Source organism: Bos indicus x Bos taurus, chromosome 5 (genome assembly GCF_003369695.1).
Source record: "Bos indicus x Bos taurus breed Angus x Brahman F1 hybrid chromosome 5, Bos_hybrid_MaternalHap_v2.0, whole genome shotgun sequence".
NCBI classification, from domain to species: Eukaryota; Metazoa; Chordata; class Mammalia; order Artiodactyla; family Bovidae; genus Bos; species Bos indicus x Bos taurus.
Genome location: NC_040080.1, coordinates 100,749,298 through 100,765,856, shown reverse-complemented (window position 1 = coordinate 100,765,856; position 16,559 = coordinate 100,749,298). Strand labels below are relative to the sequence as shown.

Genomic DNA, 16,559 nt, shown 5'->3' with positions numbered 1-16,559 from the left:
ATCTCGAATCCTTGCCCTGAGAAAAACGTAAAAGGTTTGGAATGCATACAAAGAATGACCCTTAAGAGAATAAGGGATTAAAGTCTGGTTTGAGCATCAGTGAGAAAAACCAGGAAATGAGTGTGAACTGTGGTCACCAGCAAGACTGTGAGCACACTCTGAAGCCGAGAACAGGTATGAAGCTAGAGGTGGTTCAGGATTGCGCACCGAGGTGTGAAATGTCAAGGAAGCAAAGCCATCTTGGTCGACGACAGAGCAGGTGTGAGGCAGCCTACTGGAGTGCCTTCAATGGGATGGAGCCAGGAAACTAGCTGAAAAAGACTGGGAGATGAAGGAATCAAGACTAGCAGTCACGCTTGGTATAAAAAATAAAGTTAGCAGGTGTAAAGAGCTTTTACAAAGGAAAAGAAAAAAAGGCTAGTTTGGAGAAGGTGCAATTATAATCTTAGAGACTGAACAGCTGAAAAATGACTATATTCTATTTGTGACCATGTTTCTGAATAACCCAGTAAAAACGCAGTACTATAATTCATGTGGGAAAATGCATATAGTCTAAAGCAAATGAGGAAAATATCTAGGTTCTGTGAATTGACTAAAAATGCCAGCCTTATGTCATCTGGATCAAGCATAAAGGTAAAACATGTAACAAAATAAGGGGTCCACAAGACCTTTTAGTAGCCTGAAGCTTCTAAAATATAGCTTTGGGGCCACAAAAGCAGAATAAGCTAAGCTGGAATGGAAAGTATCCAAAAAAGGCAACGGCTCCCTAACTGGTTTTCTAACTTCCAACCTCTCGCTCTGTTGAACAGCCAACGAGCCTCTCAAAGGCTGGACTGCTGCTACCCGGCCCAGAAACCTCCACTGGCTTCCCATCTCACTCAGCCTGAGAGCCAACGTTCTTGCCCAGGCTTATGAGGTTAGGCAAGTCCTCGCATTACACCTCTCAGGCTATATTCCACCAGCCACACTGGTTCACTCCACTCCAGCCACACTTGTTTTTCCTCAGCTACCAAGCACCAGCTGCTGGAACCTTTCCTTGGAAGGGTCTTCCAGGCAACGACGAAGTTGGCTGCTTCACTTCCTTCAGGTCTCTGCTCAAAGTCACCTCGTCTGAGAGGCTTCCCTGACCACACTATGTAACACAGCACCATCTCCTATCACCTGACATAGGTCTCCCACCCATTACAATGGTCTCTAAGAGGAAGGACCTTGATTGGTTCTCCTGTCTAGAATGGTATGAATTTCCCGACAGGTACCAAATGTCTGTTGACCAAATGACTGGAGAGGAGACGTAGATAAATGGCAGGAGAGCAGTTGTTGGGAGGGAGGAACTGGGAGATAGACACTAGAGTCGTGTTCTTAAGAAGTTGAGTCCCAGACTCTGGAAACACGGTGTGGTTTCACTGTCATACTCTCCTCCACACTTCAGATTAAGACCTATGTGCCATCCTAAGTCTGTAAGCGAGACAGTGAAATATTTTAGATACTTACAGGCTACCCTTCTTGGAGGATGTGAAGCCAACTGAGAGTAGGCTTATGGTTCAAAGAGCAGAATCCTAGATTCATCAGAAACATTCTACATTTGAAGTTCTAACCTCAGATAACACAACTCTCCCTGAGTTCACATTTAAAAATTTTTGCATTCATTTCAAACTACTCATTAAGGTATAAGGTATGCCTTATGCTAAATTTTTATGATTCCAAGAGCAGCCTAACAGGGGAAAAAAAAAAGAATCTTAAAATATTTTATTATCAGTAAGATAATTTTACCTTAAAGATTATAAAAATCAGCAAGTATCTCTTTTTGACAGACTGGGAGGATGGCTATTCACTAACTATAAACAATGTTAATATAAAATGGTATTGAAACAGCTATGAAATAATGGGTGCAATTTGCTTATTTTAAAAATTATTGAAGTCTAATGTGCAATAGGGTTACTCCCTTAGGCTAAATACTAAAACATTAAAAATTTTCACCAAGGAAAATACAACTGGAAGACAGAATAATTCTTCAGGAAATTTACCCTATCCTTTTAGTTTCATAAATTTCAAGACAAATGCTATTATCTCATCAGAGTGATCAATTTTCATTATACATTACTTAGGAAATGAAGCAACTGCTACCGAGTTTACCTTACATGAGGTCTGATTATAAGTAAAGTTTGGGTTATACATCTTAATCAGTGATTCTTTCCCTGTCTCTTCATAACCCAGGAAGGTTGTGAAGAATCTTTAAGACCAACTCTGATGCATTTGATATCAGAAAAGAACAACAAAGAAACACTTAAAAGTTAAGGTTTTTAGGCACTGGGTCTGGATTCCAGATAACAAGATGTTAGCACTGCAGTAAAACCAATAGCTACCAGCCTGGGCTTTTGCAAAGATCTGTTTAGTGTCAATTCCAGCTCATCATGTGACCCCAGAACAAGTTACTTAAACTTGCTAAGCCTCAGTCTCTCCTTATGTAAAACAGCAGAAGTAACACAGGGTTGTCACTTACATAGTCCACATAAGCTGCTTAGCATATTGACAGATCAGGTACTCTATACATATTCACCCGTGATGTGACGAGATTCCTTTGAATAGTGAGGAAAGTATCAGTGTCTATATTTAATTACCTGAAAAGTAATTTGGAAGCTATGTGGCTCTTGTAATTTGGATTTAATTCAGACTTCCCAGGTGGCTCAGACGGTAAAGCGTCTGTCTACAATGCAAGAGACCCGGGTTTGATCCCTGGGTTGGGAAGATCCCCTGGAAAAGGAAATGGCAATCTACTCCAGTACTATTGCTTGGAAAATCCCATGGACAGAGGGGCCTGGTAGGCTACAGTCCATGGGGTCTCCAAGAGTCAGACACCACTGAGCGACTTCACTTTCACTTAAGACAATCTTAGTAACTTACCACATTGAACCCCTACACCCAGATTCATGTAATACTGACTTGGAAACTTGTTTTCCTAGGATATAGTGTGGGTTAAGAAAGTTGGGCCAAAGACTGATATTATATAAGCCCATAGGCCTATTTCTTCCTTTAATTTCCTACTTTGGAACCATTAATGTTAACCAGTTTAATAATGACACTGAATTCAGAGAATATAGCTTGAACATGTCTATGTTTAGTATTATCATCTAGAAGCAGAAACATTTTTCTAATGAATAAGAAAATGTTAAAGAAGTCATTCTTAAGACAAAAAGTAGAGAAATAAATTATCAAGAGTTTGAGACAAAACCACCCTTACAAATTACAGAAGGATATTTCCTTTTGCACTGATGTACTGCTGAGAAGTACAGAAACACAACCAAGACTCCTCTTCCAGCATGGAACATTCTTTATGGTATTTCTATAATGCCTATTCTAACAGAAAAAAAAATTTCAAGGATCTTTCTAAGATTGCTTTTAGGGTAGGTAGTATCATTACACTAATAAAATTTTTTGGTCTACAAGTGAATATAACACTAAGGAGATCAGGCCTGAGATTTCTTTGGAAGGAGTGATGCTAAAGCTGAAACTCCAGTACTCTGGCCACCTCATGCGAAGAGTTGACTCATTGGAAAAGACTCTGATGCTGGGAGGGATTGGGGGCAGGAGGAGAAGGGGACAACAGAGGATGAGATGGCTGGATGGCATCACTGACTCGATGGACTGAGTCTGAGTGAACTCCGGGAGTTGGTGATGGACAGGGAGGCCTGGCGTGCTGCAATTCATGGGGTTGCAAAGAGTCGGACACGACTGAGTGACTGAACTGAACTGAACTGGAAAAGGTAAAAGTCAATGTGGGATCTGGACATTAGGGTCCTAGAGTGGCAGAGGTTAAAAGAAAGAAAGCAGCTGTGGTATGATAGGAGCTCCCTAAAGACACAGGCAAGAAAAAAAGAGTCGATAAACAAAAACTTATAGAAACTTTCCTTAGTGAATTTTACAAAGGGATTTCATTCAAAATTCAATCCTTATACTTAGTACACTTACAGAATTGAACTTGACAAAGTGGAAAAATCTCTCCTCATAAATATGGTAATCATATACTCATTAGTTGAATAATATTTACTAATGGAAAAGTATAGTATTTGTAACCATTCAAAGTTTTCTCAGTAGTTCAAAGTTGCTAATTTATGTTAAAAATTTATTATAAAAATACCAGCAGAGGGCAGATTGACTAATTTTGTTACCATAAACTTCAGATAATTGCTATTGACAAGTTTGGATTAGTTAATGAAAAAATCAGGTCTTACAGTTAATGTGAAAATATAATCTTTTCTAAAACCAAAACGTTACTTTCCCCTGGACTGGAGAAATTAACTCTTGAGCTACAAAGATTGAAGACGGTGGGCATGAGAGAATGGACAACATACCCACGTTCATTCTAGGGGCAAGATCATGCATATTAGGCCACTGATTCACTGTAACAGAACCATAACATTTCAAGTACATTACAGAATTCTCATTAATTATAGATTTTTAAAATTTCAAGTAGAAAAAAGTAATTTCAAAATATGATGTTCAGATTAACTTAAATATTCAAAAAGTTCAGTCAGTCCCCATTCAGAAACAGATAAACAGTATATTTATTAAATGAGTTAAGACAAATAAACTTTACAAATAGACAAATAATAAAAGGCTCAGTGGCTAAAATAGATGGTAAGCATCATTGAAAGAAATCAACACCATCACGGTATCTCAGTTGGCTTACACGTGTAAAAAGAAATTTTCAAAGAGCAGTTTCACAGAAATGAAGCCAGTTTTTTTTTTCTTATAAACAAATTGCCATTTCTTGGTTCAAAACTGACATCTGTTATGAAAATTACCATATCACATATTTATAAGATGACAAGGAGTAACTCATCTTCAAAGTGCAAGTAAGTCTATTTACAACCACAAAAAAGGCAATGATGAGGAGAAAAAGATTTTTAAAAAATATACAAAGATTAAAAACATTTGGGATGCAAAATTAAACAATTTTTTGGTTAGAGGATAAAAGAGAAAAAGTGATTGAATTACAGATGCTGATTTCAGCTATACATACTATATAATGGGATCCAAGATCTTTAACAGCTTGCTTGCATTTTTTCCTACTTACATAATGCTCTGGAAATTTCTGGTAGAAATTACAGTGTCTCAAAGAGAGAAATACACACTAAGCATGTCTTGCTACTACTTCATGGATGTCATAAGACCCGTTTATGGATTAGAGTTGGTGTAAAAAGCCATTGCCTTAAGTTGAAAAATGAATACTGTAAAAGCTCAATACAAACCCTCCAAAGCACATGCACTTCTATATCTTTTGGTAATTACATTCATATTTAAGCATAATCAAAATAAAAAAGAAAACTGAAAACACTTCCCTTTTCTCTATTCCCTATGCCTCGTAGGCTCTCCAGTTGACAGGATAAATTTTTAGAGTTGAAAAGGGTTCTTTGAGATAGTCTAGTCCACCACCCTCTTGTAGGGGAGATGATTTTCCCAAGGTCATGCAGCACATTAATAGCAAAACCCAGACTAGAAACCAGGTCTTGATTCCTAGCCTAGTATGCTTTCCAGCATATCATGCTACCTCTTTTTACAGTATGATTCACTCTAAATACCTGATGAGTAATGTACAATTACAAATGCTGACAGAGCCAACGTGTTTCTAAGTCTTGCAGAGGATAACTGCAAAGGATTGATGGAGAGAAAAAGATTCTCCCCGACCCACCAAAAATATCAAGCACCATCAACTAAATGTTTCTTTGCTGGGTCAGCATTTTCAGATGTTGTAGTAGTCCTTGTAAACTTTATGTCAGCCTGAGGATTATATATCTGGTGAAATCTGGGCCCTAACACAGTGCCAGTTCCTAAATGGTAACGACAGAGGCCAAAGAGGGGAGAAGGCAGACCAAAGAAATAAAGACTTGAAAAATCCAACTGGCTTAGAGACAGGCATTCCAGCATACGTTAAGTAATACATCTAAATATATATTTTTAGGGCCTTTCCCATCTTTTCACATTATCATTTTAACTAATTTGTTATTTGGCCACTTAAGAATGAAAACAAATGTATCTGAGACAATGGCGGTCGTTATTATTATTTTTTTAAACTGAGACTATTTTAGGCAAACTAAATAAACTCTACGAAGAACATGTCAAACTGCAATGATTTTCTTAATCTGCTTCTAGTAGACTGCCACCAAGGAATTAAAGAGGGTACCTCATGGGGCTGTTACCATCTTGAAATTTATTCCAATTGCAGTTAAAGAGAACAGACCGATGCACCACATAGGCAGAATTGAGTAAAGAAGCTGAAAGTTCTTTTTAAAAAAAATTGCTGTGTATTTATTTAATAAAAGGGCATATTTATTTATGTTTACAAACAAGTTTCAAAAACAAAAGGAAAACATGTATGCTTCTACTTATTAACCTTTTTCAAAATGCCAACAGCCCTCATGCTGTATGAAGGTTTCTAAGGATTTATTAGAAAAAAATAAAATCAATACAGTTCACTCACAGTTCACCAAGACATCACTGAACTAACATGTTTAGACAAAAACAAAAAGGACTAAAATTCTCTTGTAGTTTGATAGTTTGATTTAATTTGATTTGCCTGAAATAACAAAAGCATTTCAAGCATCTTTCATTATGTCGTTGATGTCCTGCATTAAACAATCTACTAAATTCTGAACAAAGGTTATTAGCAAGTTTTCAAAAATTTTAAAAATTAAACAGTTGTTTCAAAACCATTAAGTAGTAAATGTATTTAAGAAACTAATTAAGACAGATGCCATAACTTCATTAGAACACCACTGCTCATGTTTTTTTTTGTTTTGTTTTTTTTGTTGTTGTTTTTTTTTAAACAAAGCATTAGTGTTATCTATTTGGCTATTAGTATTAGCAATTTATCTACAGTATTTAACAAGGTAAATTGTAGGCAAAAATTTAGTACAGTTTCAATAGAAACACCCCCCCTCCTTTTTTTTCCTGAAAATACAGCAGTATTTGAAGGACTAATTTTATCTCTGCATCAGTTATAAGGAAGCGTCCCATCTATGAACAGGAACAAAAAAAGTATCTACAAACCTTGTAAACAGATCTGCATCATTTATAAACATAAATAATCCAAATTATTAACAGCCAACAGCAGAAATTAAAGCATCAATTCAATGATCCAGGGCTCTTTGCTTGCTTGCCCAGCTTTATTCCTCCCTCTCTCCCATCAAGGATTGAGATCAACTAAAACTTTGCTAATATACTGTTCAGGACCATTCTTAGGTTCTACTGATGATCCACAGGTCGACTTATGCTGAGTTACTGTTTATCTGTCAGTTCATTTCTCCCACCCCCCAAAAAGCACCCTCAGTCTGGCAGAAAGCTTTGCTTTTTTTTTTTAAAAAATAAATCTACATTCGTACAAGTATGTCTTCTGTTGAAGTCCAGAGACAAGAATACTATCTTGTCCGTCACAATATGTGAAAAGACCCAGTTTCAATTTGTTTCTTTACAATGCAGCTAGTGTGTTAACGTTCAGCTTACAATCAGAGTGATGTTTCCAAACTATGTAGTGGGCTTCCTGGGGATGAAGAGGTAGCAGACTTGTTCATTTCTATTGTAAGGTAAATCCCGCTGTCAACAGCATTGTTATTTTTGTTGGGAGAGGGTGGAGGACTGGAGTTACGTTTTGTAGGAGCATCATCTTCAGCATCAGTGTCATCAATAAGGGGAATATGAGGCTCTGAATCTTCTATCCTAAACTCAGGATGTGTCATAAAGTTGTGAATTGAACTTCTTGATTCCGGTTTTTCTAACCCTTCATATAAAGAACTACGAAATGCATTCACCACTCGAATCTGTAAATATCAGAAAACACAGAAACATATCAGTACGCTGTTACCTTAATTTAAAAATGGTTCATTTATGAGTCTGAATCCACAAACAGCTAGGGATGAGTGAATCATATTTGCATGTAATGCAGTGGAACTTGCAATACACTGTAAAAAAAATGAATATTTTAGTAGGACACTACAGAACAACAAAACCACATACTCTAAGAATTAAGGGGAATAGAATTCAAAGTAATGCTAAGAATATCTCATTGTCACTGGCTAAGAATTTAATAGCCATTTTATAGGATATTTTTCCCTAAGAAAACAAAACCAAAGAGAAAACAAACATAAAATTAACCATACACAAGCGTTAGCTGATTTTTTAAATAAAAGAAATATAATTTTTAAAAACAATTCAAATAAGTTAAACGAAGTCAAGCACAGAGGGTTACTACTCATCATGCTAGGAATTAGGGAGTCACCGACTATGAAAAAGCCAAGCAAATATAAGCTGAATGCCACAATGAACTCACATCTACCCCACTACACCCTTAATTTAAAAAAAAAAATAAAGACAAAACCCAAATAAATATCTATGAAATGCCATTAAACAGCTATAAATATTTGAGTATATGCCATTTGTCTATAAAGTGTTAGTGTTTTTCTCTATAATAATAAAACTTAGATAACTTTATGTACTACACTCCACTAGAAAGAACAGATTTAAAATAAAACAAAAAACTTTCTGAGATTCTTCTATGAAAAATTTCCCAAGGAGAAGAAAAAGTGTTCAAGCATTTTCACCCTTAAACACACAGACCAACAATTCATCTTCCTTCTCAGAATTCTGCTAAATGGAAGAAAAGAGGTCAACGAGTAATCAACTCAAATACATTACTAAACACACAGACTCGGGGTCTCATTAATTCAGTATCATAAAGACTTAAAAAAAAAAACCCCAAATAATTGGATTATTATTATTTATTATGTCAGTTATCCAGATATAACTGACACTGACATTTCAGGAAAAAAGATGACTAAAGTCCTAAGTCACCAAAATCACCTCATAAAACAATGGTATTCAAAAAATAAATTTCTTCACAGAGATATTTCAATTTATTTTGTAAAAATGTAACAATTTATGCCCACTTTTTTACTGCATATATTTAAGGCATACAAGACTATTTGATACATATCTACAGCATGAAACAGTCACTACAATCCAGTTAATTAACATATTCATTACCCCACACAGTTATTGTCTCTGTGTGTTGAGAAGACCTGAGGTTGGACTCTCCTAGCCAATTTCAAGTAGACAGCAGTGTTGTTACCTACAGTCGCCATGCTATACATCAGACTTCCGGAACTCATTCATCTTGCATAACTGAAACTCTGCACTCCTTGAACAGCATCTTGCAACTGCCCCTCCCCCTGGTAATCCCCATTCTACTCTACTCATATGCGTTTGACTCTTCCAGATCCCCACTTCCGAGACTTTAACCAAAGGAACTGAAATCAAGATTTTGGAGCGATTCCTGCACTCCCGTGTTTGCTGCTGTCAGTGGCCAGTATGCACAGAGGATACAAACTGGAGGACCAGCTAGCCTATCTGGTGGGTGATGAGCTGCTTAACGTGACTCTGAAGTTGCTGCTTATTGGACTTGTTTGCTGGTATTGCTAATAGAGCTCGAGAAGCAGTTGAGGTCTCTCTTTTGTTCTGACCAGTCTGGGTAGAGGAGAGTAGTGAAGAATCACGGGGAAAATGAATCAATTTTTGAAACATGTTAAATTTGTTAAACAACCAAAGTGAAAGTATTAAGAGTTCAGAAGAAAGTTATGGGTGTAAGTTACAGATCTGGGAGTTTAGCAAAGCTCCAGGAGGGGTAGAGTGTAAAAAGTAACAAGCAGGTGAGGGCAGCAAGTGTATTTGTACATACAATCACACACACCTGTGACAGCTGAAATCGGATTCCTTTCCACTGAAGTTTTTCAATTTTTTCCCCCTCTCTGACAAAATTTATTATGTTATCCTAGAATATCGAAGCTTGAAAGGATATTTGAGATAGTTTATTTCAACCACTTTACAAATAATACAACCGAGCAACTGAAGACAGGTGGCTGCCTTGGCAGGTCACTCCAAATTAGTGCAGAAAGCCTGAGCTAAGGTTTCTGGACTCCCAACTCCAGGTTCTTTCAAGTCAATGAAAGAATACACGGACATTAACTTTATAACTAACTTTACTAGAATAAGGTACTTCCTAAGATTAGGGTCAGCACAGTACACGGGAAGCTTAGAAATGCTCCAAAGCAATATAATTTTCAAGTAACAGTTCTCATATTAGGCACACAAAATAACACCTAGATTAACTAGGGGTCACTGAAACAAATTTAGTTCACTTTCTGCTCGTTACATAAGAAAGCATCTGACCTAAGGCATGCCACTGAGCTAGTTACATTTGCTCTCATCTCTATAACTTTCTATAGGTAAAATGCTCACAGAACAGTAGTAATTCTGAGTGATGAAAAAGCACAATTGCGTGCATTATACTGTAGGTAGATAGAAAATTATTTTAATACCACAAAGAAATCAGTTTAAGCAGAAACTGATTACCTATTTTTGACAATCCAACCCCTACTGTTTATTTAATCCAGTCTTTAAATGTTATTCTTTTAATAGAAATTAAGACCTACTATGTACAACACTATTTAAGGAAAATTCAACAATTCCTATGTCAAGAAAAAATTTTAAAGAATAAATTATTGAGAGAAAAAAATCCGAGGCATGAGGCACAGATGGCAAATAATACATTGAAATGATTATTATAATAATAAAGTAATTTTAGGAAACTGAAAGTGATTACCAAGGTAAGCACTACATTAAATCTAGCAAAGTAAGATCATGTACCATGCTAAACCACCCATTTTCTTAAATATAATCCTAACTTTTGATAGGAGAAAAGAATATTACTGACCAAAACATGGTACACAGGAGACAGTTCTGTTTTACCTTCTACAACAGACTTTTCCTGAAATCTGTCATCATCCATTTACTATACGCACTATAAATTAAAGAATTTCAATGGTAAAGTAAAAGGTACTTTGCAAGGAAAGAAAATTCTAGGTTGCTTTTCAAAGTTGTGTCTTTGTACATCAAATTTTCTCAAAGTGAGACCTGGTAATAGCTAATGTTTTAATTATCTGGAATCGGGGCTGGAAAATATTTTCTGTCAAGTGCCAGATAGTACCTACTGCATAGCACAGAGGGCTATATTCAATATCTTGTAATAATCTATAATGGAAAATAATTTGAAAAAGAATGGATATATACGTCTAACAATCACTCTGCTATACCTCTGAAACTAATGCAACATTGTAAATTAACTATACTCCAATTTAAAAAAGAGGTTATAAAAAAGAGTCAAAATTATTCTCTATTAGGGCAGGAACCCAGTGATAAAATTAAACCTTCCATTAAATGAATTAACACCATTATCCTGGCTACCTGTGCCCAGCAACTCAGAGGTTTCATACAGAGTTGTGCATCAGAAAAGAGTCTGCAGCAGGTGTGGGTGTGTAAGACTTAAAACAGAGCTTGTGATTGATTTGATATTTAATATAAAGCCTGGGACCCAATTATACAGAGAAATACAGTTAATATGATACCACACCTAGTGAAAAAGTCAACTATTTAAAATTTTGCTGAAATAAAAATCAACAGAATTTATACTACCTACTAGATAAAACTTGTCAAAAGTTTAACTTAAAGCTAATCAAGAGGAAACAATTAAATTCAGAATGTAGGACACTTTATAAAACAATCTGCCTGGATTTTTAAAAAAGAAAATCAATGTTATGAAAAATAAAGGTAGAGAAAATGGATCCAGGTTAAAGGAGAGAAGAGTCATAACATACACTATTGAATGTCCTTTCTTGGATCCAGGATCAAAAAAGCTGTAATATATGACATTTTGGGGGCAAATGAAGAAATCTAAATATGGACTGTGTATTAGATAAAATGGTATATACTATTATAAAGATAAAGCAGACATCATAAAACATTAAGAAGTGGTAAATCCAGGCAAAGGGATTTTGTATGGATTAACCTTTCAACTTGTCTATCAGTTTGCAATTTTTCAGTTTTGAGGGGAGGGAATGTATCAGGATTAAGTCTCAGTTTGGCTCCTCCTTGTGGATATACATAGAAGCTTACTTTCCATTCCAGCCTCATCAACTCCTTCATTTCATTACTCTTTTAGTTTTAAACTATATCAGCTGGGATCTGCTTTCCTCAACCAACAAATTCTATCAAAGGGTCAGCGTGCGAGTCATTTCCTTAGGTAATTTTCCCTGACATCTCAGGGAAGGGCAAAGACTCTGTTGTAACAGTTTCATCACCATGTCGAAATTCCTATCTCATCTGCTTCTCTCCCTAGAGGACAAAGTCGGGAGGTTCCAGAGCACGTGGTAGGCCTTGCAGTGTTTATGAAATACAACCAAGTGAACACCTAGAGCAGGAGGTGAAGGCCTGAGTGGTAACATGCCCTCGAAAGCCAGGAGTCACGTGGATCCAGATGAGGGAGGGATGCAAGCGACATCAGCCGTCCCAGGCCTAAGGCCAGGCCTAAGGCTGCCTATTCCACGTCATTCAAGCAGGTGGCACCACGGTAACTTCTAAGAGGAAGATTCCTATCTGTCCATACATATAAATGTAACATCCTAAAGTCAGTCACCCTAAAGATAAAACATGCCTAAAGTTACACGGTCAGTTTGTCTTTTCAGCACCTGGGTGCTCTCTCTTCTACATCATGCTGCCTCTGCTTATTGGCTATGGACACGTCATTCAAACTCTAAGTCAGCTTTCACACCTGTCAAATGGGGATGGTTCCTATTCTGCCTGCTGTGCAACACTGTCAAAAATAACAAATGAAAATTACTTAAGCAAACAGTGAACAGGCAGACTCTTGAGTGAACAGTCTTTTTTTTTTTAAACAGCATTGTTTTCTCCCTTAATTTATCCTCTCCCCAGTTTCCCAATGGACGTGAGCTTGAGCCAACTCTGGAAGATGGTGAAGGACAGGGAAGCCTGGTGTGCTGCAGTCTGTAGGGTTGCAAAGAGTTGGACACAAGGGAGCGACTGAACAACAACGTTTCCCAAGATTCCTCTTTAGTCTCTCACTGGCTAAAGATCGAATGGAAAAGATAAGTCACTGCCCAAATCAGGTATCTCAACTGAGTTGGAGGGTACGGATGAGGGGTGGGTGTGTTTATATCTTTAATGTTTCCAATATACTGAGAATCCACCATGGAATCAACAAGCTAATTCAGAGTAAGGATGATAAAGGTTATAAGACTTCTGGAGAGTTTACTAAAATGCAACAATCTGTTATATTTCTTTACACTAATAACTATGTGAAAGGGAAATTAAGAAAACAAATCTCATTTACAATTGCATTAAAAATAATAAAGTATCTAGGAATAAATTTAACCAAGGAAGTGAAAGACCTGTATACTGAAAACTACAAGACATTAATAAAAGAAACTGAAGATGACACAAATAAATGAAAAGATACTCCATTTTCATAGGCTGGAAGGATTAATAGTGTTAAAATGTGCATGCTACCCAAAGCAATACAGATTCAATGTAATCCCGAGCAAAATTCCAATGGCATTTTTCACAGAAATAGAACAAAAAATCCTAAAATTTGTATGGAATCACAAAAGACCCTGAATAGCCAAGGCAATCTTGAGAAATAAAAACAAAGCCAGAGGCATTACACTCCCTGATTTCAACTGCATTACAAAGATACAGTAATTAAAACAGTATGATATTGGCATGAGTTTGTATACAAATGGAGATACAGATCAGTGGACAAGAACAGAGACCCCAGAAATAAACCCATGCATAGGCGATCAATTAATCTACAACAAAGGAATCAAGAATATACAATGGGGAAAGTCAGTCTCTTCAATAGATGGTGTTAGGAAAGTGGGACAATCACATGCAAAAGAACGACACTGGACCAATATCTTACATCACACACAAAAATGCACTCAGAATTATAACGACTTTAACATGAGACATGGAAACCATAAAGCTCCTAGAAAAAACATAGATGCTAAGCTTCTTGACATAGGTTTTGATGACGAATTTTTGAATCTGACACCAAAAGCATAAAAGGAAAAATAAACAAGTGGGATTACATCAATCTGAAAAGTTTCTACGCATCAATGAAAACCATGACCAAAATGAAAAGGCAACATTTTGTTCTCATAAAATGTGAGAGAATATTTGCAAATCTATGTATATGATATGGGGCGAATATTCAAAATATATATATATTTCAAAATCTATACAAATCAATAACAAAACCCCAAAATATGGTCAAAAGATCTGAACAGCCATTTTCCCAAAAAATATATACAAATGGCCAAGTGGTACATGAAAAGATGCTCAATATCGCTAATCATCACAGAAATGCAAGTCAAAATCACAACGAGGTATTACTTCACATCTGTTAGGATGAAATGGAAACAACCAAAGTGTTCTCTGATGAATGAATGGATAAACAAAGTATGGTGGACACACACATGAATAGTATTTAACCATAAAAAAGAAGGGATTCTGGACATTTGTGATAACACAGATGAACCCTGAGAGTATTATTATCCTAAATGAAATAAATCAGACAGAGAAAGACACATATCGTATGGTTTCTCTTACATGTATATGTGACATATTAAACGCCCCCCCCCCCCCCCCCCCCCGCCAAAACCAAGCTCACAGATATTAAAAAAACAAATGGTTGCTGCAAGAGGTGGGAGGTGGGCAGTGGTGGGAGAGCTGAGTAAACTTAAAAAAAAAAAAAAATTAGGTAAAAAAAATTTTTAGTGCATTTTCCCTACTTTGGAAAACTCAATAGAATATCTTATCTAGGAAGCAATTTTAAATTGATTGTATAAATGAAAAAAAAAAAAAAAAAACCTCACATAAATACCAAAGAACTTAGAAGCTTCTACAGGGTTTCCACTTCAAAACAAAACAAAATAAATAAAAAATTCACAGCAAGCCCACAAAGTCTAGGCTAAGGAGGCAAGTGAGTGAAGTGAAGTCACTCAGTCATGTCCGACTCCTTGCGACCCCATGGACTGTAGCCTACCACACTGCTCTGTCTATGGGATTTTCCAGGCAAGAGTACTGGAGTGGGTTGCCATTTCCTTCTCCAGAGGATCTTGCCGACCCAGGGATCAAATCTGGGTCTCCCACATTGGAGGCAGATACTTTACCGTCTGAGCCACCAGGGAAGTCTAAGAAGGCAAACACCTGCGTATATGCTCAGAACTTTTCTTCAGGGTACCAACTTACTTTCTAAACTGATCAAGATACAAGTCAAGGCACTATGTTCATTTTCAGCTTTAAAAACACAATTTCTTGGTTCTGTTAGATCAGTTTCAAATCACATGCTTTTGGGAATCATGCAGAATGGAATATGTTTAAAGGCATATACTCAAAAATTTATAGTCGTTTCACAAATTCTAAGCTACAGTTTTATTCCCCGTATTAACTACCAGAGTTAGCGTAGAGACAAAGATTTCATGTCTGATCTTTGGTTGCAATTGTTCCACCTGTTATCTAGCCCTCTAAGAAATAAAACGACAACAAGGACAACACTTTGAGGTCTCAATCCACTTTACGAAAAGAAAGCTTTATGAAAAGCCTGAACAATGAATTCAAACATTAAGGAGAAAATGAGAAACGTTAGGTGTGTGAAGTAGGAGATGTTAATTTCATGCACTTAGGAACACACACTCACACCCCACAGTAGTAGAAGCAGTAGAAGAGGAAAACACTACATGTGTAGGGGTAGAAATATTTGTTACATCATGATGCTGGCTGGCGATGGAGGGTTGCCGCCTTAGTGCCCCCTGAATGGAACTTCCACTCTGGAAAGCATTCACTACATCCATCTGCAAGGAATCAGAGATTGTGACAGCTTGCTCAGCAAGAGAGAGAGAGAACAAGAGAAAGGACCATTCCATCTATCAACATATAAAAAGTAAAGAAAAAGGCACTTTTTACAGAGCAGATAAATAGGCAAGAGGAGCATTTGGAGATGAAGGGGGTGGAAAAAAAGCTAGGAGAAAAGGAGCTTAGGGGCATACGGACACATTCTTTCGTGGTCAGTTAAAACTTGCACTCATTCCAAGCACCAGTACTATTTTTCAAAAGAGTAAGTTCTGTGGGTTGGGGAGGCTAGAAAGGAAGCAAAGGAGCACATTCAAACCTCCTCCCCAGCTCCAAAGGCCCTTGGCTCCCACTCCCATTGTCTCTCCTACCTCTCCACCAGGCCCATACCTGTGTCTGGATTCTGTTCAGACCTCTAAACCACAAGATCTGGCCACGCCGCAACTCCCGCTCAGCGTGATCAATCTCTTCCACATCCTCCGCTAACTCCTCCTCGGGTATTTCCTCCTTCTGTGTGCCATGACCAGCTTCTTTGAGGAATTTTAAACGGCTAGTTGGAATTGTTGAAATAAGCTACAACACAGGGGAGAGAACTTAGAAACAAACCATATCAAAATACAATGAAACTGATCAACTTCAATACAGAAAAGGAATGAAAAGCTGCACTCAAGAGCCAACTAGCTTTACCAATGAAGCAATGAAATCTTGTCCATCATAGGCCTTCTTTCTCAGAACAAAAAACATTCTTCTGTTAGCTACACAAAAGATTTAAGTTTGAAGGGCAAAAGTTTCCCTGAATGAAAATA

At 36.9% G+C, this 16,559-nt stretch overlaps 1 protein-coding gene across 6 annotated transcripts in view; it reads right to left on the bottom strand.

Annotated features, from left to right (window-relative positions):
- Positions 1–4,538: 4,538 nt before the first annotated feature.
- Positions 4,539–16,559, bottom strand: part of ATP2B1 (ATPase plasma membrane Ca2+ transporting 1) — a 133,390-nt gene continuing 121,369 nt past the window's right edge. Inside the window, exons 20-22 of one of the 6 annotated variants that reach the window (XM_027543187.1) lie at positions 16,144–16,326; positions 15,602–15,755; positions 4,539–7,814 (exon numbers count right to left, since the gene is read on the bottom strand). In XM_027543187.1, the coding sequence (XP_027398988.1) occupies positions 7,789–7,814; positions 15,602–15,755; positions 16,144–16,326 (363 nt within the window). In that variant the 3' untranslated portion in view covers positions 4,539–7,788. The remainder of the gene's footprint in view (positions 7,815–15,601; positions 15,756–16,143; positions 16,327–16,559) is intronic. The other 5 variants (XM_027543183.1, XM_027543184.1, XM_027543188.1 and 2 more) reach the window with 5 other exon arrangements.